This window comes from Coregonus lavaretus (genome assembly GCF_964263955.1).
Source record: "Coregonus lavaretus genome assembly, chromosome: 19".
NCBI classification, from domain to species: Eukaryota; Metazoa; Chordata; class Actinopteri; order Salmoniformes; family Salmonidae; genus Coregonus; species Coregonus lavaretus.
Window position 1 is genome coordinate 42,818,483 of NC_140006.1, and position 25,583 is coordinate 42,844,065.

General features: G+C 47.8%; 1 protein-coding gene across 2 annotated transcripts in view; it reads right to left on the minus strand.

The window, feature by feature from the left end:
- The window catches only part of LOC311146800 (activated CDC42 kinase 1-like), a gene marked incomplete at both ends in the record, with an annotated part of 64,113 nt that overhangs the window by 31,704 nt on the left and 6,826 nt on the right, over positions 1–25,583 (minus strand). The window contains 2 exons of one of the 2 annotated variants that reach the window (XM_084183391.1): positions 11,848–12,025; positions 16,567–16,793. In XM_084183391.1, coding sequence (XP_084039517.1) covers positions 11,848–12,025; positions 16,567–16,620 — 232 coding nt within the window. Of the gene's footprint in view, positions 1–11,847; positions 12,026–16,566; positions 16,794–25,583 lie in introns of those variants that run through there. The other variant, XM_084183390.1, reaches the window with a different exon arrangement.

Genomic DNA, 25,583 nt, shown 5'->3' on the forward strand with positions numbered 1-25,583 from the left:
GGGGAGAGAGAAGGAAGAGAAGGGAGAGAGGGGAGAGAGAAGGAAGAGAGGGGACAGAGAGAAGGGAGAGAGGGGAGAGAGAGAAGGGAGAGAGAAGGAAGAGAGAGGGGAGAGAGGGAAGAGAAGGGAGAGAGGGGAGAGAAGGGAGAGAGAGAAGGAAGAGAGAGAAGGAAGAGAGGTAGAGAGAGAAGGAAGAGAGGAGAGAGAAGGAAGAGAGGAGAGAGAGGAGAGGGAAGGGAGAGAGGAGAGAGAGAAGGAAGAGAAGAGAGAGAGAAGGAAGAGAGGAGAGAGAGGAGAGGGAAGGGAGAGAGGAGAGAGAGAAGGAAGAGAGGAGAGAGAGAAGGAAGAGAGGAGAGAGAGAAGGAAGAGAGGAGAGAGAGGGGAGAGAGAAGGGAGAGAGGAGAGAGAGAAGGGAGAGAGGAGAGAGAAGAAAGAGGAGAGAGAGAGAAGGAAGAGAGGAGAGAGGAGAGGGAAGGGAGAGAGGGAGAGAGGGGAGAGAGAAGGGAGAGAGGAGAGCGAGAGGGGAGAGAGGAGAGAGAGAAGGGAGAGAGGAGAGCGAGAGGGAAGAGAGGAGAGCGGCGTTGAGTGGGGGGCTTAGAGCGTGAAGAATGGGAGAGAAAATAGGAGCTAAAGACAAGGGTTTCTAAAGGTTGTATTTTTCTTCTCTCCCACTAATGTGCTTAAGGACGCATGCCTGTCAGACTGGCTTAAGGCAGAACTCGGCTAGGCAAAAGCCAACGTCTGAGCCAGTAAACACTTCCTCAAAATAGTCTGAATTAATCTAAGATAAATCAAGAAGTTTGTAATTATTTGGACGTTTTTGCAGAGGAGGTCTTAGTCAAGCAATTTTAAATTTAACTAAGATGTTTGGTGCAGTATTTGTGAAAACATGTGCATAAAAACTAGTCGTCTCTCGTTGAATGACAACAAACACTTAATTGAAGAATCCCGTCCATAGTTCCCACTCCTACAAAAAAAAGCTAAACACCAAAACCAACGAAAACGTCCCATAAAATAAAATAATGGCATAATATATGTGCAAACTGTTTCAACTAGGAAGCATGCGAAAGGCTTTAGGGCAGTGGTATTCAAAGTCGGGGTTGCGTGGGAACTACAGAGGGGTCATCCAAAAAATATACAGTATACAAACGTTTTTGAGAAAGATAATTTGAAAAATACATTTTATTGAGTAAATGTATTTATTGGTTTATTTTCATTTTGCTAAGAGATGAAAATGCAATGAATTTAAGGTTATTTGTTGATTTAAAAATCAACATTTACCGATTTTAAGGTTGTGTCATTAGATTTGGGGTTGGGTCGCGTGAAATACTTCTGATCCCCAGAAATTCTGGCAGAAAAAATGGGGTCCCCGCTGAAAAAGTTTGAATACCACTGCTTTAGGGGAAATTACATTACGTTTTTCCCTTTTTACTCCCACTCTGGTCTGGCTCTCTCTCGGTCTCTGGCTCTTCCCATCTTTCACTCTCCGTCCTTCAATCTCCCTCTCTGGCTCTTCCCATCTTTCACTCTCCGTCCTTCAATCTCCCTCTCTGGCTCTCTCTCCACAAGAAAGGAGGGAGGACAGAGAAGTGTGAAGAGAAAAGAGGAGAGTAATCAACCTATGTAGTGCACTACTTTCGACCAGAGCCCATATCTGGGCAAAAGTAGTGCACTATATAGTGAATTGGGTGCCATTTGGGACACACATTTAGAGTTCCCTACAGAGACTAAAGGGAAAGCCGTTTCTGACTGCACTTTCTTTTGTGCTTCATAGTTAGCAGTTAAATATGAAAAGGTATAGGTATAGGGGCATTAGTGCTGGAAAGAAAATACTTGCTCTGTTGACATTCTCTTTCACTTACAAGTTTGTGTATGTGTGAGGGAAGGCGAGGGAGGAGAGAGGCGGGTGTTTCTCCAGATGACGAAGCAGAGAGAGGACAGAAAGAGAGCCGCCGACTGAGGACGAAGCAGAGAGAGGACAGAAAGAGAGCCGCCCACTGAGGACGAAGCAGAGAGAGGACAGAAAGAGAGCCGCCCACTGAGGACGAAGCAGAGAGAGGACAGAAAGAGAGCCGCCCACTGAGGACGAAGCAGAGAGAGGACAGAAAGAAAGCCGCCCACTGAGGACGAAGCAGAGAGAGGACAGAAAGAGAGCCGCCCACTGAGGACGAAGCAGAGAGAGGACAGAAAGAGAGCCGCCCACTGAGGACGAAGCAGAGAGAGGACAGAAAGAGAGCCGCCCACTGAGGACGAAGCAGAGAGAGGACAGAAAGAGAGCCGCCCACTGAGGACGAAGCAGAGAGAGGACAGAAAGAGAGCCACCCACTGAGGACGAAGCAGAGCGAGGACAGAAAGAAAGCCGCCCACTGAGGACGAAGCAGAGAGAGGACAGAAAGAGAGCCGCCCACTGAGGACGAAGCAGAGAGAGGACAGAAAGAGAGCCGCCCACTGAGGACGAAGCAGAGAGAGGACAGAAAGAGAGCCGCCCACTGAGGACAAAGCAGAGAAAGGACAGAAAGAGAGCCGCCCACTGAGGACAAAGCAGAGAGAGGACAGAAAGGGAGCCGCCCACTGAGGACGAAGCAGAGAGAGGACAGAAAGGGAAACGCCCACTGAGGACAAAGCAGAGAGAGGATAGAAAGAGAGCCGCCCACTGAGCACAAAGCAGAGAGAAGACAGAAAGAGAGCCGCCCACTGAGGACGAAGCAGAGAGAGGACAGAAAGAGAGCCGCCCACTGAGGACGAAGCAGAGAGAGGACAGAAAGAGAGCCGCCCACTGAGGACGAAGCAGAGAGAGGACAGAAAGAGAGCCGCCCACTGAGGACAAAGCAGAGAGAGGACAGAAAGAGAGCCGCCCACTGAGGACAAAGCAGAGAGAGGACAGAAAGGGAGCCGCCCACTGAGGACGAAGCAGAGAGAGGACAGAAAGGGAAACGCCCACTGAGGACAAAGCAGAGAGAGGATAGAAAGAGAGCCGCCCACTGAGCACAAAGCAGAGAGAAGACAGAAAGAGAGCCGCCCACTGAGGACGAAGCAGAGAGAGGACAGAAAGAGAGCCGCCCACTGAGGACGAAGCAGAGAGAGGACAGAAAGAGAGCCGCCCACTGAGGACGAAGCAGAGAGAGGACAGAAAGGGAGCCGCCCACTGAGGACGAAGCAGAGAGAGGACAGAAAGGGAGCCGCCCACTGAGGACGAAGCAGAGAGAGGACAGAAAGAGAGCCGCCCACTGAGGATGAAGCAGAGAGAGGACAGAAAGGGAGCCGCCCACTGAGGACGAAGCAGAGAGAGGACAGAAAGAGAGGCGCCCACTGAGGACGAAGCAGAGAGAGGACAGAAAGAGAGCCGCCCACTGAGGACGAAGCAGAGAGAGGAAAGAAAGGGAGCCGCCCACTGAGGACGAAGCAGAGAGAGGACAGAAAGAGAGCCGCCCACTGAGGACAAAGCAGAGAGAGGACAGAGAGAGAGCCGCCCACTGAGGACAAAGCAGAGAGAGGACAGAAAGGGAGCCGCCCACTGAGGACAAAGCAGAGAGAGGACAGAAAGAGAGCCGCCCACTGAGGACAAAGCAGAGAGAGGACAGAAAGAGAGCCGCCCACTGAGGACAAAGCAGAGAGAGGACAGAAAGAGAGCCGCCCATTGAGGACAAAGCAGAGAGGACAGAAAGAGAGCCGCCCACTGAGGACGAAGCAGAGAGAGGACAGAAAGAGAGCCGCCCACTGAGGACGAAGCAGAGAGAGGACAGAAAGGGAGCCGCCCACTGAGGACGAAGCAGAGAGGACAGAAAGAGAGCCGCCCACTGAGGACGAAGCAGAGAGAGGACAGAAAGGGAGCCGCCCACTGAGGACGAAGCAGAGAGGACAGAAAGAGAGCCGCCCACTGAGGACGAAGCAGAGAGAGGACAGAAAGGGAGCCGCCCACTGAGGACGAAGCAGAGAGAGGACAGAAAGGGAGCCGCCCACTGAGGACGAAGCAGAGAGGACAGAAAGAGAGCCGCCCACTGAGGACGAAGCAGAGAGAGGACAGAAAGGGAGCCGCCCACTGAGGACGAAGCAGAGAGAGGACAGAAAGAGAGCCGCCCACTGAGGACGAAGCAGAGAGAGGACAGAAAGAGAGCCGCCCACTGAGGACGAAGCAGAGAGAGGACAGAAAGGGAGCCGCCCACTGAGGACGAAGCAGAGAGAGGACAGAAAGAGAGCCGCCCACTGAGGACGAAGCAGAGAGAGGACAGAAAGAGAGGCGCCCACTGAGGACGAAGCAGAGAGAGGACAGAAAGAGAGCCGCCCACTGAGGACGAAGCAGAGAGAGGAAAGAAAGGGAGCCGCCCACTGAGGACGAAGCAGAGAGAGGACAGAAAGAGAGCCGCCTACTGAGGACAAAGCAGAGAGAGGACAGAGAGAGAGCCGCCCACTGAGGACAAAGCAGAGAGAGGACAGAAAGGGAGCCGCCCACTGAGGACAAAGCAGAGAGAGGACAGAAAGAGAGCCGCCCACTGAGGACAAAGCAGAGAGAGGACAGAAAGAGAGCCGCCCACTGAGGACAAAGCAGAGAGAGGACAGAAAGAGAGCCGCCCATTGAGGACAAAGCAGAGAGGACAGAAAGAGAGCCGCCCACTGAGGACGAAGCAGAGAGAGGACAGAAAGAGAGCCGCCCACTGAGGACGAAGCAGAGAGAGGACAGAAAGGGAGCCGCCCACTGAGGACGAAGCAGAGAGGACAGAAAGAGAGCCGCCCACTGAGGACGAAGCAGAGAGAGGACAGAAAGGGAGCCGCCCACTGAGGACGAAGCAGAGAGGACAGAAAGAGAGCCGCCCACTGAGGACGAAGCAGAGAGAGGACAGAAAGGGAGCCGCCCACTGAGGACGAAGCAGAGAGAGGACAGAAAGAGAGCCGCCCACTGAGGACGAAGCAGAGAGAGGACAGAAAGAGAGCCGCCCACTGAGGACGAAGCAGAGAGAGGACAGAAAGGGAGCCGCCCACTGAGGACGAAGCAGAGAGAGGACAGAAAGAGAGCCGCCCACTGAGGACAAAGCAGAGAGAGGACAGAAAGAGAGCCGCCCACTGAGGACAAAGCAGAGAGAGGACAGAAAGGGAGCCGCCCACTGAGGACAAAGCAGAGAGAGGACAGAAAGAGAGCCGCCCACTGAGGACAAAGCAGAGAGAGGACAGAAAGAGAGCCGCCCACTGAGGACAAAGCAGAGAGAGGACAGAAAGGGAGCCGCCCACTGAGGACAAAGCAGAGAGAGGACAGAAAGAGAGCCACCCACTGAGGACAAAGCAGAAAGAGGACAGAAAGAGAGCCGCCCATTGAGGACAAAGCAGAGAGGACAGAAAGAGAGCCGCCCACTGAGGACGAAGCAGAGAGAGGACAGAAAGAGAGCCGCCCACTGAGGACGAAGCACAGAGAGGACAGAAAGGGAGCCGCCCACTGAGGACGAAGCAGAGAGGACAGAAAGAGAGCCGCCCACTGAGGACGAAGCAGAGAGAGGACAGAAAGGGAGCCGCCCACTGAGGACGAAGCAGAGAGAGGACAGAAAGAGAGCCGCCCACTGAGGACGAAGCAGAGAGAGGACAGAAAGAGAGCCGCCCACTGAGGACGAAGCAGAGAGAGGACAGAAAGGGAGCCGCCCACTGAGGACGAAGCAGAGAGAGGACAGAAAGAGAGCCGCCCACTGAGTACGAAGCAGAGAGAGGACAGAAAGAGAGCCGCCCCCTGAGGACAAAGCAGAGAGGACAGAAAGAGAGCTGCCCACTGAGGACAAAGCAGAGAGAGGACAGAAAGAGAGCCGCCCACTGAGGACAAAGCAGAGAGAGGACAGAAAGGGAGCCGCCCACTGAGGACAAAGCAGAGAGAGGACAGAAAGAGAGCCGCCCACTGAGGACAAAGCAGAGAGAGGACAGAAAGGGAGCCGCCCACTGAGGACAAAGCAGAGAGAGGACAGAAAGAGAGCCGCCCACTGAGGACAAAGCAGAGAGAGGACAGAAAGGGAGCCGCCCACTGAGGACAAAGCAGAGAGAGGACAGAAAGAGAGCCGCCCACTGAGGACAAAGCAGAGAGAGGACAGAAAGGGAGCCGCCCACTGAGGACAAAGCAGAGAGAGGACAGAAAGAGAGCCGCCCATTGAGGACAAAGCAGAGAGGACAGAAAGAGAGCCGCCCACTGAGGACGAAGCAGAGAGAGGAAAGAAAGAGAGCCGCCCACTGAGGACGAAGCAGAGAGAGGACAGAAAGGGAGCCGCCCACTGAGGACGAAGCAGAGAGGACAGAAAGAGAGCCGCCCACTGAGGACGAAGCAGAGAGAGGACAGAAAGGGAGCCGCCCACTGAGGACGAAGCAGAGAGAGGACAGAAAGAGAGCCGCCCACTGAGGACGAAGCAGAAAGAGGACAGAAAGAGAGCCGCCCACTGAGGACGAAGCAGAGAGAGGACAGAAAGAGAGCCGCCCACTGAGGACGAAGCAGAGAGAGGACAGAAAGAGAGCCGCCCACTGAGGACGAAGCAGAGAGAGGACAGAAAGAGAGCCGCCCACTGAGGACGAAGCAGAGAGAGGACAGAAAGAGAGCCGCCCACTGAGGACAAAGCAGAGAGAGGACAGAAAGAGAGCCGCCCACTGAGGACAAAGCAGAGAGAGGACAGAAAGGGAGCCGCCCACTGAGGACGAAGCAGAGAGAGGACAGAAAGGGAAACGCCCACTGAGGACAAAGCAGAGAGAGGACAGAAAGAGAGCCGCCCACTGAGGACAAAGCAGAGAGAGGACAGAAAGAGAGCCGCCCACTGAGGACGAAGCAGAGAGAGGACAGAAAGAGAGCCGCCCACTGAGGACGAAGCAGAGAGAGGACAGAAAGAGAGCCGCCCACTGAGAACGAAGCAGAGAGAGGACAGAAAGGGAGCCGCCCACTGAGGACGAAGCAGAGAGAGGACAGAAAGGGAGCCGCCCACTGAGGACGAAGCAGAGAGGACAGAAAGAGAGCCGCCCACTGAGGACGAAGCAGAGAGAGGACAGAAAGGGAGCCGCCCACTGAGGACAAAGCAGAGAGAGGACAGAAAGAGAGCCGCCCACTGAGGACAAAGCAGAGAGAGGACAGAAAGAGAGCCGCCCACTGAGGACAAAGCAGAGAGAGGACAGAAAGAGAGCCGCCCATTGAGGACAAAGCAGAGAGGACAGAAAGAGAGCCGCCCACTGAGGACGAAGCAGAGAGAGGACAGAAAGAGAGCCGCCCACTGAGGACGAAGCAGAGAGAGGACAGAAAGGGAGCCGCCCACTGAGGACGAAGCAGAGAGGACAGAAAGAGAGCCGCCCACTGAGGACGAAGCAGAGAGAGGACAGAAAGGGAGCCGCCCACTGAGGACGAAGCAGAGAGAGGACAGAAAGAGAGCCGCCCACTGAGGACGAAGCAGAGAGAGGACAGAGAGCCGCCCACTGAGGACGAAGCAGAGAGAGGACAGAAAGGGAGCCGCCCACTGAGGACAAAGCAGAGAGAGGACAGAAAGAGAGCCGCCCACTGAGTACGAAGCAGAGAGAGGACAGAAAGAGAGCCGACCACTGAGGACAAAGCAGAGAGGACAGAAAGAGAGCTGCCCACTGAGGACAAAGCAGAGAGAGGACAGAAAGAGAGCCGCCCACTGAGGACAAAGCAGAGAGAGGACAGAAAGGGAGCCGCCCACTGAGGACAAAGCAGAGAGAGGACAGAAAGAGAGCCGCCCACTGAGGACAAAGCAGAGAGAGGACAGAAAGGGAGCCGCCCACTGAGGACAAAGCAGAGAGAGGACAGAAAGAGAGCCGCCCACTGAGGACAAAGCAGAGAGAGGACAGAAAGGGAGCCGCCCACTGAGGACAAAGCAGAGAGAGGACAGAAAGAGAGCCGCCCACTGAGGACAAAGCAGAGAGAGGACAGAAAGGGAGCCGCCCACTGAGGACAAAGCAGAGAGAGGACAGAAAGGGAGCCGCCCACTGAGGACAAAGCAGAGAGAGGACAGAAAGGGAGCTGCCCACTGAGGACAAAGCCTTCTCTTTGGCAGTAAGGCTCCTTGAGATATCACACTATGGTTTTATAGATTTCCTGTGATCTTAATGAGTTGTGGTTTTGATTCCCACATGGGCCACATACACTGAATAATATATATCCGTTGACTGCATGTTGCTTTGGATAAAGGCATCGGATAAATAACCATTAAAAAATGTACCATTAGGATGCTTCCCAGACGGAAAAGTTATTTATTTTATCCGTTTGACAGGTATCATGTACAACAAACACTGCACCAGTTTTAGCTACATAGCCAAATGTAATCTGCAGACCCTTTTCATACTAGCTGATGTATCCCTTACATGCTGACTAGACCGGGCACGCGTCCGCCATCGCACGCATGTTTATTTTGTCCATCCACACCAGACGCAATCAGGACACGCAGGTTGAAATATCCAAATGAACTCTGAACCAACTATATTAATTTGGAGACAGGTCGAAACACATGAAACATTCATAGCATTTAGGTAGCTAGCTTACTGTTGCTAGCTAATTTGTCCCGGGATACAAACATTGGGTTGTTATTTTACCTGAAATGCACAAGGTCCTTTTTGTCTGGATCTTTGTAGAATTTTGGCAAAAGCTGTCATCAAGGCAAAGGGTGGCTATTTGAAGAAGCTCAAATATAAAATATATTTTGATTTGTTTAACACTTTTTTGGTTACTACATGATTCCATATGTGTTATTTCATAGCTTTGATGTCTTCACTATTATTCTACAATGTAGAAAATAGTAAAAATAAAGAAAAACCCTGGAAAGGGTAGGTGTGTCCAAACTTTTGACAGGTACTGTATGTGTACATTTATTTTGCAACACTCGCGCACACAACGCGGGCGGTGTGGTTAGCATGTTAGGCTTAAATGTACAAAAAATATTTTGTCTTAAGATTGACTTGTTATGGTACTCTGTGCAGAGCTCCAGACCAACATTATCCCCTGGTGGCACTGATGCCACTAACTTTTTCAGTAGGCACCAGCCCATGATTTGGTGGCACCCAACAACAACAAAAACATCTGCAGCGTTACACAATAGAATACATTTGACTACTGAGATGGTATTCAAGCAGCAATGCATGATTCAAAGTATGTTGATATTGTGCAACCTAATCCAGTGATTGTCATGAATTTTGGGTTGACAATTAGGCCATTTTTTGTGAGATTTTACTGTCAAATTAGGGCTTCTGTCACGCCCTGGCTCTGGGGACACTGTTATGTTGAGCCAGGGTGTGTATTCTATGATTGTATTTCTATGTTGGCCTGAGTGACTCCCAATCAGAGGCAACGAGTGTCAGCTGGTTGTCTCTGATTGGGAGCCATATTTAACTGTCTGTCTTTCACTTTGTGTTTGTGGTTTCTTGTTTGTGTTGGTTTGTGTTTAAACCGTAGACGTCACGTTTTCGTTTGTTGTTTTGATCGTGTGATCATTAAATAAATATAAATATGTTCACCTTCAACGCTGCGCATTGGTCTCTCCCTGACGATCGTGACAGAAGAAACCACCAAAACCGGACCAAGCAGCGTGTCCAGGAGCCATCGCTAGGAGATCTCAGTGGCAACCTCGACTGGGTCAAGCCTAGTGAGGAGCAGAGAGGGTGGACTTGGGAACAGTTGAGGAAGAGCTTCGACTGGGTCAAGCCCATTGAGGAGCTGAATAGCGGGAGTTGGAGACAGAGGAGCGATAGTTGGGCGAGAACGATAGAGGCCTGGCCCACGGGGAGGAGAGACCCCCAGAAAATGTTTAGGGGGGGGCTCACGACGTCGGGGCAGCAGGAGGCCGCGATAGAGCGGTCCAGCGGGTGTGCAGAGGAGGCCGCCAGGTTACGGGGGCCACTGGTCGAAGAGGGGATGGAAGGTGGAGAGGCACGGCGAGAGGTACTGGGGTGTGTTACCAGTCCGGTCCGGCCCGTTCCAGATCCCGGTGTAGGGCCAGTGGTGTGTGTCCCCAGTACGGTCCGGTATGTTCCTGCTCCCCGCACCAAGTCTGTGGTGCGTTTCGTCAGCCCTGTCCGGCCCGTTCCTGCTCTCCGCACCAAGTCTGTGGTGCGCGTCGCCAGCCCAGCCCGGCCTATTCCTGCTCCCCGCACCAAGTCTGTGGTGCGTCTCGTCAGCCCGGCTCGGCCCGTTCCTGCTCCCCGCACCAAGTCAGTGGTGCGCTTCGTCAGCCCGGCTCGGCCCATTCCTGCTCCCCGCACCAAGTCTGTGGTGCGTTTCGTCAGCCCGGCTCGGCCCATTCCTGCTCCCCGCACCAAGTCTGTGGTGCGTTTCGTCAGCCCTGTCCGGCCCGTTCCTGCTCTCCGCACCAAGTCTGTGGTGCGCGTCGCCAGCCCAGTCCGGCCCATTCCTGCTCCCCGCACCAAGTCTGTGGTGCGTTTCGTCAGCCCTGTCCGGCCCGTTCCTGCCCTCCGCACCAAGTCTGTGGTGCGCGTCGCCAGCCCAGTCCGGCCCATTCCTGCTCCCCGCACCAAGTCTGTGGTGCGTTTCGTCAGCCCTGTCCGGCCCGCTCCTGCTCCCCACATCAAGCCAGTGGTGTGCGTCGTCAGTCCAGCACGGCCCGTGCCTGTTCCCCACACCAAGCCAGTGGTGTGCGTCGTCGGTCCGGCACGGCCCGTGCCTGTTCCACTGGTGCCTGGTCCGGCACCGGTCAGATGCGTTACGCCGGAGCTAGAGCAATCCGCTCCATCAGTGTGCAGTCCAGCTCCGGCCAGCGGGGCCAGACCGGACCAGGGGTACTTTGGGGGGTTGGAGAGGGAGTGGGGATCAGGCCCGGAGCCGGATCCGCCGCCAAGGCGGAGTGCCCACCCGGTCCCTCCCCTGTGGTATTTAGTTGGCGCGGTCGGAGTCCGCGCCTTTAGGGGGGGTACTGTCACGCCCTGGCTCTGGGGACACTGTTATGTTGAGCCAGGGTGTGTATTCTATGATTGTATTTCTATGTTGGCCTGAGTGACTCCCAATCAGAGGCAACGAGTGTCAGCTGGTTGTCTCTGATTGGGAGCCATATTTAACTGTCTGTCTTTCACTTTGTGTTTGTGGTTTCTTGTTCGTGTTGGTTTGTGTTTAAACCGTAGACGTCACGTTTTCGTTTGTTGTTTTGATCGTGTGATCATTAAATAAATATAAATATGTTCACCTTCAACGCTGCGCATTGGTCTCTCCCTGACGATCGTGACAGCTTCAGAATTATTATTATTATTTGTTCAATAGAGCCGAATTTGCCTTCATCTTTATGTGCACTGATATTATATATGGGCTTAATTAAATTGGTGCTAATTCATCACCTAAGGAAGTGGAAACTCAAAACACATTAGCTCTAAATATAACACCTAGTCATGTATTAATCGAACAGTAAATGTAATGTCCCCCCCCAAAAAAAAAAATAACGTGCAATGAGGCCAAGTGCACTCGCGATGGCCATTGCGCAATTTCGGGCACTCCATATTTCAAAGCCATATCAGATATCTTGATTGTAGAACAGTGTGCTTTGAGCTCAATAATGATCAGTGAGAAATAAGAGGGGCGCAGGAGGGGGTGAGAGAGGCTCATTACAGCAGCCGGCCCCAGAAAAACAGGCTGACACCTGTATTACAGGAATCATGAGGATAATGCACTTCACTGTAACAAATTCATGGTTTTTATCCAGCCAAAAAAATAGGACATTTTGATTGAGTCAAAAGGTTTGCAAAATGCAGTCTGGAGACCGTTTTAGTTTCCACCACACACACACACACACACACACACACACACACACACACACACACACACACACACACACACACACACACACACACACACACACACACACACAAACCATCCCCACTATAACAACTCACCGGGCCGTCCCATGCCGATCTTCTCCAGGTCCTCGTTCTTGACGTAGTCGAAGTGGGAGAAGATCGTCACGTTAAGGTCGTCGCGGATACGCAAAAGGTACTGCTGCAGCTGCACCTCCATCAGCAGCTCCAGAAGCCATTCTGTGTCCTCCTCAGACTGCATGCTACTGCCCAGCTTCTGAATAACACATAGAGAAAGGAGAAGCTGCGTTTAAACATTGACAGGCACACAGCAAACCGCAAAAAGAAAAAGAACACTCAAAGCACAACGGAAGAACAGAAGACTGCACAACCCCCCCGAGAATACACTGGCACTGTCATAGATCAGTAAGTAGACATCAGTATACAGACATCCGTAGACAGACATCAGTATACAGACATCCGTAGACAGACATCAGTATACAGACATCCGTAGACAGACATCAGTATACAGACATCCGTAGACAGACATCAGTATACAGACATCCGTAGACAGACATCCGTAGACAGACACAGGTGAAGACAGTTCAAAGCACATCTGGTATCCAGATGATACACAAGAGGCTTGATGTAGGCCTATCCTACTGTCTACTGTGCATCAGATCACACCACAATGTACTGTAGGCCTGCCTAGTTTACATCCCTCAACAGGCCCAGACAATCTATCCAAGCAGACAATCTATCCAAGCAGATAATGTATCCAAGCAGACAATCTATCCAAACAGACAACGTATCCAAGCAGACAACGTATCCAAGCAGACAACGTATCCAAGCAGACAACGTATCCAAGCAGACAACGTATCCAAACAGACAACGTATCCAAGCAGACAATGTATCCAAGCAGACAACGTATCCAAACAGACAACGTATCCAAACAGACAACGTATCCAAGCAGACAATGTATCCAAGCAGACAACGTATCCAAGCAGGCAACGTATCCAAGCAGACAACGTATCCAAGCAGACAACGTATCCAAACAGACAACGTATCCAAACAGACAACGTATCCAAACAGACAACGTATCCAAACAGACAACGTATCCAAACAGACAATGTATCTTAACCTTTTTCCTCATTCTCAACCATACCCTGTGTAGAGGGCAGTATGAAGTGCTGTATACTCTTGTTTGATAGCCTAGCCTATACGTCGACCTCTGTACTGAGTTGTTTATGTGGCGAAAGCGGTGAATTGAAACTGACAAACAAGTGTCATCAGGACACAGAGTTCTTTTGACTTCTGTCAAACGTCCGATTTGTTTCCGGCTGCTCTCCTCTCTATTTGATTTGGAGTGTTTGTCGGGTATCAGCTTCTTTAAAAAATTATCCACCTATCTAGTCCTGAACCCCAGCCCACCCGTTTACTTCTGTTTAAGAAACGTTTTGCAACAGAATCGGCGTAACGAATATACACCCCTGTTAACCCCAAAGTGTCACCTCTCGCGGCGGTGCCAAAGATGTGAGTCGACATCACTTCCTGTTCCTGTGCCCGGCGGCCAGGCTGTCAGAGTTGATACCTAAAGAGGTGGGGGGGAGATGAATATTGATTTGTGTACACAGACTTGGCACTTGGGAGGCACGAGGGGTAGAAGCTGGACGCAGTGTTCCGCTGTCGCGGGGCGATTGGGAATGCCGGCCAAGGGAAAAGGCTGCATCTCAATGGTCTAAAGTGGCTTTCTCTGCTCATCTCCTTCCCTTGACCTGCACGGTCTGGTCTGAAACAACTGGAAAGGAAGTGCTGTATAATGAAATCCAGCCCAAGTTTTCAGAATGCTGTTTCTTCCCTGAGGATTGAGCTCAGGGAGAAAGGAGGGATGGTTTGGAGTAATGGAACGTGGTGGGAAGAACTACAAGAAATCCCTGGTGAAAAATGCCTCTGGCCTGAACTCCTTCCCCTCCGCGGAATGAAGAAACGCAAAAGGTCCTGGACTGCTCTCAGGACATGCTGCGCAACAACCCTCCCTCTTCAAAAGGTATTTGTCTCAGCACAGAGTCAGTGAGTCAGGCAACAAAAAGTGACAAAGCAATGCAAAAGAAAGCAGGGCTTTCCTCAACTGGATCCGTGGAAGTCTACCTCGACCACTTGTACAAACGTTAGCCTTAAAGTGTTAGTTAGAGCATCTCATGAATGAATTGAGACAACGATGAGATCGTTTTAAGGTGTCTAGACTTTTGGGGGGTATTTATTAGAGTGTTTAGTAGACTACATTTAGTGGGTAGGCTGTTCTAAGCTCAAGAAGAGCAAGCACAGTTGCAGTGGTTTGGTCAAGACAGATAAAGTGAATCAGCTAGTCTTTTCTAAATGTGCCAGTGGGCCTCAATATTGCAGTTCAGAACTGGATGACGGCATGTAACAGTGGCCTCGCAATGTGAAACAATGACCGGCATGTTGCAGGGCTTTGACAAAGTGAAGCAATGAACATCCTGGCCTGTTGTCCGGCCCATAGTGCCTGCCTCTGATGTTTCAAAAACACCTAGCTGTAAAAGTTGCTATAGTTTTAATTGGCAAAACGAATCCACATACACTACCATTCAAATGTTTGGGGTCACTAAGACATTTCCTTGTTTTCGAAAGAAAAGCATTTTTTTTGTCCATTAAAATAACATCAAATTGATCAGAAATACAGTGTAGACATTGTTAATGTTGTAAATGGCTATTGTAGCTGGAAATGGCTGATTTTTTATGGAATATCTACATAGGCGTACAGAGGCCCATTATCAGCAACCATCAGTCCTGTGTTCCAATGGCACGTTGTGTTTGCTAATCCAAGTTTATCATTTTAAAAGGCTAATTGATCATTAGAAAACCTTTTGCAATTATGTTAGCACAGCTGAAAACGGTTGTGCTGATTAAAGAAGCAATAAAACTGGCCTTCTTGAGACTAGTTGAGTATCTGGAGCATCAGCAATTGTGGGTTCAATTACAGGCTCAAAATGGCCATAAACAAATAACTTTCTTCTGAAACTCTTTAGTCTATTCTTGTTCTGAGAAATGAAGGCTATTCCATGCGAGAAATTGCCAAGAAACTGAAGATCTCGTACAACGCCGTGTACTACTCCCTTCACAGAACAGTGCAAACTGGCTCTAACCAGAATAGAAAGAGGAGTGGGAGGCCCCGGTGGACAACTGAGCAAGAGGACAAATACATTAGAGTGTCTAGTTTGAGAAACAGGCGCCTCACAGGTCCTCAACTGGCAGCTTCATTAAATAGTACCCGCAAAACACCAGTCTCAACGTCAACAGTGAAGAGGTGACTCCGGGATGCTGACCTTCTAGGCAGAGTTGCAAAGACAAAGCCATATCTCAGACTGGCCAATAAAAAGAAAAGATTAAGATGGGCAGTCTGAGATATGGCTTTTTCTTTGCAACTCTGCCTAGAAAGTAGGCTACCTGCGCAGTTCGATCCACCATAATAATGTAGCGTACTTTAAAAGTATGAAAATGTATGCACTCACTAACTGTAAGTCGCTCTGGATAAGAGCGTCTGCTAAATGACTCAAACATTTAAAAAATAAAATAAAAATAAATAAAGGTACCATAATTGACTACTGGCTACTTTCACCCCTAAGTTTCTGCTTAGAATTTCAAACATTTGGTAGGTCATATTAGAATTTTCGGACATTTGGTAGGCCATTTGTTTTTCAGCTATAGTTAGACACATTCAGCTTCTCTTCTGTCATAACTTGTTGCCCCAGACGACTGAATAAAATAGTGCCAGAATAAGGTCTTACATCAATAGAATGAATGCATTAGTAATCTAGTTAACACCGGTAAAGTTGTCTTTCGTTTAGGGACCGGGGAGAAATCGCAATAACTCCAAAATAGTGGAAAGATTGGTCCTGTGCAAAATGTCCAAATGTGATCAGTTTGACCGGTTTTAAGGAAATGGAAAGCTGAGAAAACGACGAAACATGTTTCTGATAAGACTTCAGTTCATCTTGGGTGCATATTTTATGTGGTTGAAATACTGCCTGCTTGTGTCAAAAATAACACATTACACACAAATTCGCATTTTCTCAGATGCTGAAAGACACTCCTGTTCCCAAAACAAAATTAAAATGTGTTGTATAATTTCACTGCAAGAAATACATAATTCTGCAGGAGTTAATATTATATTAAGCTACGTGTGAGAGGTTATAGGCCTACAGTCAGTGTCCATATTTCAGTTACTATTCCAGTTAGCCCATATACTTAAATTAGGAATATTCTGTTTATTCATGGTAACAGGGATACTCATGAGTGGGATATCAAAGCTGCATGTAAACAGCTTATCCTGAATAAGACCTACTATCCAGAATACTGTGCGGATGTAAAAGTGGTCAGTGAGACTAGCCTACGTTCAGAATATGAACTAATTCCAGCATGAAACCAAGGGTTGTCTGGCTACTAACTAAAACATGATTGCAACTGAAATCTGGCTCAGTAATGTTAAGTGATCTTACATATCAACAAGGCAGTGGATGTGGACAGGTTGAGCCTACCACTGCACACGTCAAGAGGCATGCCTCTGAACATGCGTGTTTGTGTGGGGTGTGTACATTTTAACATAGGCTAGACTTATACAAGCATAGGCCACCCACAAGTCTTTCATTTGAAGAACCTAATCTTCGCCCAAATTTCTCCACTTTGATAAAAATGCTTTGCATACACTTATGGTACTATTGCCAGACCAGCCACAGCCATACCCATTCCTTCCAATGACATCATAACAACTTGTCAACGAGACAAAATGAGTAGGCTTACTCTGAAGTGTGCCAGGAAAGGGAACGACTTTTTGAGCTTGTCGAAACGCCCCATCCCGAATTATGTGTATGTGTGTAAGTATGAGAGAGAGTGTGTTTTTAAATCCTCAGAGACACCTGCTTCTGTGGCCTGACGGTATCAGAGCAACGGGATTCCCCGGAGAGGGAACGCTGAGAGAGCGCTCCACCGATCCCACTCCCAATCCCGGGAAAGGAAAAGGAAAACTTCCTGAGCTCTTGTAGCAGGGTACATTCCATCACGGGGCATAACACAGGAAAAATCTCAAGAAACCTAACAAATGGTCGAATGAGAAGGATAAATCCAGAGGAACTGTTACTTTGTGAGAAGGATAAATCCAGAGGAACTGTTACTTTGTGAGAAGGATAAATCCAGAGGAACTGTTACTTTGTGAGAAGGATAAATCCAGAAAAACTGTTATTTTGTCAGTTTCTCTGGCAGCTTTGCGAAGTTTGTTGAGCCCAGTTCCTGCCCTCTTCTCTACCCTCCTCCGTGTGGCCAGCTCCTGTCCATTTGTTTATCCATCCCCACCATCGTGGGGTTAAATATAGCAGCGACTTGGTTTTCGCCTCGATTCACTCAGAGCTGCCAGCTCCAGACGAGAGAAATGTAAAGTGGAGAGCAGCGGCGTGATGACTCAGAGTGTGTCTGTATGTGTGGTAAGGTATTTTAGTGAGTGAGTTTGTGTATTTGTTTGTGGTGCACATGAATGTGTGTGTGTGTGTGTATGCACGTCAGTGTGTGCACTGGAAGGACGATCTGTTCCTTCTGTGTTGAGCAAAGCTGGCAAATAATTATGTCTCGGGCTCTCTCTCTCCTCCCTCTCTTCTCTATCCTCCCTCCCTCTCGTCCCTCTCTCTCCTCCCTCTCTCTCTCTTCTCTCGCCTCCCTCTCTCTCTCCTCTCTCTCTCTCCTCCCTCTCTCTCCTCCCTCTCCCTCCTCCCTCTCTCCTGCCTCTCTCTCTCTCCCTCTCTCTCCTCTCTCCCTCTCTCCTCCCTCTCTCTCCTCCCTCTCTTCTCTCGCTCTCCTCCCTCTCTCTCTCTCTCTCTCCTCCCTCTCTCTCTCCTCCCTCTCTCTTTCTCCTCTCTCGCTCTCCCTCTCTCCTGCCTCTCTCTCCTCTCTCTCCTGCCTCTCTCCCCTCTCTCCTCCTTCCTCCCTCCCTCTCCTCCCTCTCTTCTCTCGCCTACCTCTCTTTCACCTCCCTCTCTCTCGCTCTCCTCCCTCTCTCTCTCTCTCCTCTCCTCCCTCTCTCTCCTGCCTCTCTCTCTCCTGCCTCTCTCTCCTCCCCTCTGTCTTGCTTGCTGTCTTGCTGGGCTCAGTCAGCTTGGTGATTCCTGGTATTCCCTCTCTGCCTCTTTTTTTCGCTCTTCCCCTCGCTCTCTCTTTCTCCCTTTCAGTCTTTCTATCCAGCTCACTTTTCCTCTACCCTCTTTTTCTCTCCCTCTCCCTTCCCCTTCCCCCTCACTCTCCATCTCCCTCTACCCCATGTTCTCTCCCTCCCCCTCACTCTCCATCTCCCTGTACCCCATGTTCTCTCCCTCCCCCATCACTCTCCATCTCCCTCTACCCCATGTTCTCTCCCTCCCCCTCACTCTCCATCTCCCTCTACCCCATGTTCTCTCCCTCCCCCTCACTCTCCATCTCCCTCTACCCCATGTTCTCTCCCTCCCTCTCTAAGACGGACAGGGAAGTGCTCCGTGTCGAGGACAGAGGCTCCATGGTATTCGGCTGAAGGAACATTTGAGGTCAGATTTGAGGTCAGATTGAACTGCAGGATGGAGAACTTGTTTCCTGTGCACCCCCTACTTACAGTGTGTTAGGATCTTAACCCTTTACATTGGTGGGAATTGCCATATAACTATATGGATAGGGCTAAATTGAAATGTTTCTTACAGAAGAAATATGTAAAGTATGTGCATAACCATGGTAGCAATTGAAAGGGAACAGTTTGGCGATTATGGGAAAATTATTAGACCAAATGAGGACAACACTTCACCTGACAAGACTGAATCCAAACATTACACTGTTGATTTTATGTACATTTCACATTTACTGCCGCATTCACGAAATCGAAAAATACTCTGGAAAAATTCAGTAACATGATAAGAATATTCCTGGAAAATGTGTTGTAGGTGCAACATGAGACAACAAAATGGCAAGTGTTTGAGTCAGAGGGCTAACTGTGTCTCCACGTGGCCACACACATCTCCAGTGTGCACAGTTCAATGCACTTTTATGACTCAAAGAAGAGTCTTCAACTATAAGGTGCTTTTTTTTAGCTCTCCTAGCTGTGCCGTTGAGGATACTATGAAGTTAATGTTCTTATTTTTATCCTTTGAAAATAGACACGTAAAAAATATTCTGGGGATGAGCATGTGCATCTTCAATATGTACACATTGTTCCTCTTTAGTGAATTTAACAATATGTCACAAGTAAAAGCCTTGGGTGGCGAGTTGATACAATTCCAAGTCTAGAAGGTTAAAACCCCCCTCAGACTTAGGAAGATGTAAAACTTTACTTTTTATTCTATGACTTTTATTTGCCCAAATAAATTATGTTATGACAGAGGATACTTTTTTAATGAATGTCTTCGGTGGGGTAATTGGTATTACCGACAATAAATACAAAAACTTTGGGAGCCATGCCATTCTGATGAGGTTTATGGGAAGATTGTTCCATTTAATTAGATCTGCTTTCATATTGTTAAGTAATGGAATAAAGTTATCTTTATATGTGTTGTTTGTTGTCACTTATTAAGCATCCTAAGTATAAAAAAAAAAATGGTGGTCCACTTAAAGCATTGCTGTAGATCGTGAGTTATTCAGATTTAAAAAATGTTTAAGGGGGCACTGAGTTTTCAGTATTGGTCAGGTATATCAGGAGAACATCTGCAAATAAGTTTAGTTTATATTAATGTTTACTAATACTGATAGCCGTTATGTTTTGGGTCCTGTCTAATTCTTTCTGCAAGCCGTTGAATTGCCAACGCAAACAGTACGGGGGAGAGGAGAAATCCCTGTCTTGTGCCCCTTTCTGAAGCAATTTCATCAGATAATGTATTATTTAAGTATACTTTTGATTTAGAACATTTATATTATTTCAGCTTGAAAGTAGAAAGCTTCCAATGTTTTCAATAGAAATGGCCATTCAAGATGGTTGAAAGCCTTTCCGGCATCAACAGCCATATCTTCTTTTTTTGCGTATTGTATTAAACTGAAACCTGTTCTTGTATTTGTTTGTTAGTGTCTATTTTTAATCAACCCTGTTTGATTTATATGTATCAAGCCTGGTAAGACTTTTGCCATTCTATTGCTTATAAGCTTTGTTATTATTTTATTGTCACAGTTTATTAAACTTATGGGTCTATAACCAGTAGGGAACTCTACAGATTTTCCTGGTTTTAATATAACTGAAATAACTGTTTGATACATGGAACTAGGAAGTACTGAATTGAGTGACGTGTGTTGTCATTTGTGTAAATGGGGGCTACTTTGTCCCAAAATGTTGAATAGAATTCTATGGGAAAGCCATCCATTCCTGGTGCTGTTCTTCACGTGAATATTTGAATAGTATCTAATATTTCTTTGTGGGTGATCTGTTTTTAGTGATAATTTTTTATCTGCTGATAATTGCTTCAGGGTTGTTGAGTCTAAGAAGGCTATAGGATTATGTCCAACTGTTGTTTAATTCAGATTTATATAAATGTTAATAGAAGCTTTTAAAATTGTCATTAAATCGCATTGTTGTTTCTAATTACCACATTTCTATCTTTATCTTTTAACGTTTTAACTGGTTTAGCTTGTATTTGTTTTGTGAGAGCTGCGAGATATTTACCAGGTTTATTTGCCATTAAGTAATATGCCTTATTTGAGTTTAACCTGTAATTGTTGGATCTCTTCAAAAGTAAAAGATTGTCTTCCTGCTTAAATTTAGAAATTGTATTTTCTTCTTTACCTAGTAAATATTTTTTAAGGGCTTTTTCTAAGATAGTGATTTATTTTTATTTAATTTACATTTCTAAATTAAGTGTAGCTTTTGCCGAGTATGAGATTATCATTCTCCTAATGTACGCTTTAAAAGGTATCCCAAATTATATCGGGGTTCCGCTTTTCTCTGTCCTCTATGTCTACATTTGTAATGGTAAAGGTAAAAAAATAATGTTTTACGTATTTAATACATTTCGGGTCCAGAAGATACGCTCTGTTCATTCTCCAAATTCTGTCGCTAAGTGTATTTTCTATCGGTGTAATTAAGCATGATACCGGAGAATGATCCGATATCACTATAACATAACATTTTGAATCCAGTAATTTGTTGAGTGCATTTTTGGAAATAAAAATGTAGTCAATTCTTGAATAGCTTTTCTTACATGGAGAAAAAATAATCCCGCGCTCTCTCACTGACTCTCTCCTCCCCTCTCTCTCTCACAGACTCTCTCCTCCCCTCTCTTTCTCACTGACTCTCTCCTTTCCTCTCTCTCTCACTGACTCTCTCCTTTCCACTCTCTCTCACTGACTCTCTCTCCACCTCTCTCTCTCACCAACTCTCTCCTTCCATCTTTCTCTCACTGACTCTCTCCTTTCCTCTCTCTCTCACTGACTCTTTCCTCTCCTCTCTCCTCCCATCTCTCTCTCCTCCCCTCTCTCCTCTCCTCCCCTCTCTCCTCTCCTCCCCTCTCTCTCTCTCCTCCCTCCTCTCCTCCCCTCTCTCTCCTCCTCCCCTCTCTCCTCTCCTCCCCTCCCTCTCTCCTCCCCTCCCTCCTCTCCTCCCCTCTCTCTCCTCCTCCCCTCCCTCCTCTCCTCCCCTCCCTCTCACCTCCCCTCTCTCCTCTCCTCCCCTCCTCCCCTCTCTCCTCTCCTCCCCTCTCTCTCCTCCTCCCCTCTCTCCTCTCCTCCCTCTCTCTCTCCTCCCCTCTCCTCTCTCCTCCTCCCCTCTCTCCTCTCCCCTCTCTCTCCTCCTCCCCTCCCTCCTCCCCTCCCTCTCTCCTCCCCTCCCTCTCTCCTCCCCTCTCTCCTCTCCTCCCCTCTCTCCTTTCCTCTCCTCTCCTCTCCTCTCCTCCCTCCTCTCCTCACCTCTCTCCTCAACACCATTTTTGCCTCTTCCCCCCCTCCCCCCCTCCCTCCCTCCCCCACATTTACACCCTCTTTTCCCTATCTGGCTAACCCACGCACCCATCTCCCTCTCTCTTCCTCTGCCTCTCTCCCAGTCACCCTTTTCTTCTCTCATTCACTCCTCCCTACAGTCTCTCCATTCCCTCATGGCTTTCGGGCCAACAGCATGTTCTTCTTTATTTGGTGCTGGCTTTATTTCCTGCCTGCTAACCCTCCAAAAATGTTATCTCTGCAGACTATAAACAAACCCATACCAGCTGCTTTTCTCCCCTTCAATGGCAGGCTGTTTGCTTTTGCGCCGTCACTAATTAAGGGAGGAATGTCCGAGGAGGATCCAGCCGGTGCTGCTTAGCGATACTGCTCGGCTAACGAGAGTGGAATGTTTTTTGCAAGGTTTCTGGAAGTTATTTTTGAAACATTGGGGTGATGACAGCTGTTGGAGAGTGGGACTGTTTGTTAGGTCCAGGTGTACAGACTCCGTCTACACTTTCCTCCATCTTCTCTGGGTGAAAAAACACACAGCTGGGGAGCCAAAACATTCTACCATTGTTCCACAGTGTTTCCTTGATAGTTCTTGTTGGTTGGTTGGTCCCCTATATTTTCCAATAGGTTTTCATTTTCAAACTGGTACTCCCACTAAAGGTGACATCATGTCCCTGCCTGTTGTGTTCATTAAAATGGATGGAATTCTTTGTAGGGTTCACAGCTGGTAAGAGAGCGAGGTGATGTCATGCATCTGGCTCCTGATCATCACAACAGGACAAAGAGAGCTCTCCTTCCCCAAAGCCCAACACCCACTGCACAGGGACAGTCTGGAAAAAAAACGAAATGTTTCCCCAGGTTTTTTTTCCAGCAGGGGTTGCAAAGTTGTATGTTTTAAAGCTAATTTACTTCAATTCTACACATTTTGCCGTGGCTTATGCAGTGTTCTTATGCGATCTGGGTGACTCAAACATAACAAAATCAATGGGGGCCCCATGCCATGACATTTTGGGAATTTTAGATTCTCCCTGACAGTCTACTTTTTATTTGGGTGATTGTTAGTTATCAAATATGATCTTATTTAAAAATATACACTGAGTATACCAAACATTAGGAACACCTTCCTAATATTGATTTGCACCCCCTTTTGCCCTCAGAACAGCCTCAATTCGTCGGGGCATGGACTCTACAAGGTGTCGAAAGCGTTCCACGGGGATGCTGGCCCATGTTGACTCCAATGCTTCCCACAGTTGTGTGCTGGATGTCCTTTGGGTGGTGGACCGTTTTTGATACACACGGGAAACTGTTGAGCGTGAAAAACCCAGCAGCGTTGAAGCTAATGACACAAACCGATGTGCCTGGTACCTACTACCATACCCTGTTCAAAGGCACTTAAATCTTTTGCCTTGCCTATTCACCCTCTGAATGGCAAACATACACAATCCATGCCTCAATTGTCTCAAGGCTTAAAAATCCTTCTTTAACCTGTCTCCTCCCCTTCATCTACACTGATTGAAGTGGATTTAACAAGTGACATCAATAAGGGATCATAGCTTTCAACTGGATTGACCTGGTCAGTCTACGTCATGGAAAGACCAGGTGTTCTTAATGTTTTGTACACTCAGTGTATAGATGTATAGATCCATTATCTTCTCTAAATACTTTCTATCTAGTTTTAGTTGTTTAAGTTTACACTGAAAACGTTTTTCCATCCCAAATGTTTTTTCTCCCCAAAAATTATATTAATAGATGTTGCTGACCGGTGTATTAAATCGAGCGCACAGCCATGCAATCTCCATAGACAAACATTGGCAGTAGAATGGCCTTACTGAAGAGCTCAGTGTTCTACTATGCTAACACATGGAATTGTTTTAAGATGTTCATACCATGGGTCTTTTAGCTATTTGATTTAGAATAGTCAAATAAATCCAAATGTAATATATTTTTTACTGTGGAATTAACAGTATACCTTTGACGTGGAAATGCCCTATTCACTTCTATTCAGTTTTCAGCCTGGTACCGGGTTACCTTCAGACGAGTCTTGTGAGGCGTCGTAGTGCAAAACGGATGGTGGGGTCATATCAGTTTGTAGCCCAAACCGTTCGGACTAGTAATGGGAAGTTCGGCTCTTTTTACTGACTCAGATCTTTTTGACTCGTTCAGTTAAAAATAACTAATCTTTCGACTAATTCCGTTCATTTGATTCAGTAATACCAGAGCATGCTGGACCCCCTACAGGCGGACGATGAACTGAAAACTCAAAAGAGTAATGATTCTACAAGCCTCTCGTTCACCATAGGAGGCTTATTGGAGCTGTCATTTGTGACTCAGACTTGTAGACGTGTGCTTTAAACAATGTACATTTGTCAATTAGGCATACAAATACGATTGTTTCTTGATACATTTGAAATTAGGTCTAGTTGTGGCAGCAACCGGACTAGATCGTGAACGACCGTTGGCGGAGTGCAATGCTTGACTGCTGAGGGTGAAAAGCACAACATCGTTCGCGAACTGCACCCCCTCAAACGATTCCGTTCTCGAGTTTCAGTTTGTTGACCAGAGGCTGTGAATGCTTTGGTTCTACAAAGCTGTTTCCATCATTACATTCAATAATCAATTAATTGCAGTCATTCTTGCACCATGAGATCAATGATCAGTTCTAAACATGTATTTTCCTTCTCTATGCTCATGACCTATTTCCCTTCGCACATATGACAGACAGTTGTTGCATTGTGGTCGGAGCACGTCTCTGCAGCCGCTGAGCCATTGGAGCGTGTATGAATCCTGCTGTAGGACTCATTGCGGCCAGAACTAGCAGGTCCAACGAACGACTGAAATGAACGAGTCACTCAGGAAAACGAATCATGACTCTCGAGTTAGTAAAATGAGTAATTCAAAAAGAACGAATCGTTTGCGAACAGCACATCACATGTAAATGAACTAAAAGGTTATAGAGCAAACAACACATTCATTCATCAACACATAGGTTGTAATATGGCTTTTTTTCTGGATTGGCTTCCCCGGTGATTTTACCAACGTACTACTGTGTGTTCATTATCTGTAGCTTCTGCCTGCTCATACCATGACCCCACCGCCACCAGGGGGCACTCTGTTCATAAAACTGACATCAGCAAACCACTCGCCCACACAACTCCATACACGTGGTCTACGGTTGTGAGGCCGGTTGGACGTACTGCCATATTCTCTAAAACAACGTTGGAGGCGGCATATGGTAGAGAAATCAACATTCAATCATCTGGCAAAAGCTCTGGTGGACATTCCTGCAGTCAGCATGCCAATTGCACTCTCCCTCAAAACTTGTGTTGTGACAAAACTGTGGCCTTTTATTGTCCCCTGCACAAGGTGCACCTGTGTAATGATCATGCTGTTTAATCAGCTTCTTGATATGCCACACCTGTCAGGTGGATGGATTATCTTGGCAAAGGAGAAATGCTCACTAACAGGGATGTAAACAAATTTGTTCACAAGATTTGAGTAAAATACGCTTTTTGTGAGTATGGAAAATGTCTGGGATCTTTTATTTCAGCTCATGAAACATGGGACCAACACTTTACATGTTGCGTTTATATTTTTGTTCAGTGTACATCGTATTAGTCAAATAATGAGATTTGGGATGTCCTCGTTTATGACTGAACCCTGGGTCATGTTCATTTGGCATCAAACGGAAGAAAATCGACTGAAACAGGCAGGGAGTACTTGGACTCTCATTTTCGTTTTCCAATGCATGACGTTTAAAAACGTTGTGTACCCACCTGAATACGACCCTGAGCGAACTAAGCAGGATGACACAAAAGCGTTAACGGACACACACAAACCACAAACAAACAACAAATAAACATAGATGCACACAGACACAAAGAGTGTCGGGCATCAGTATTTCTCAG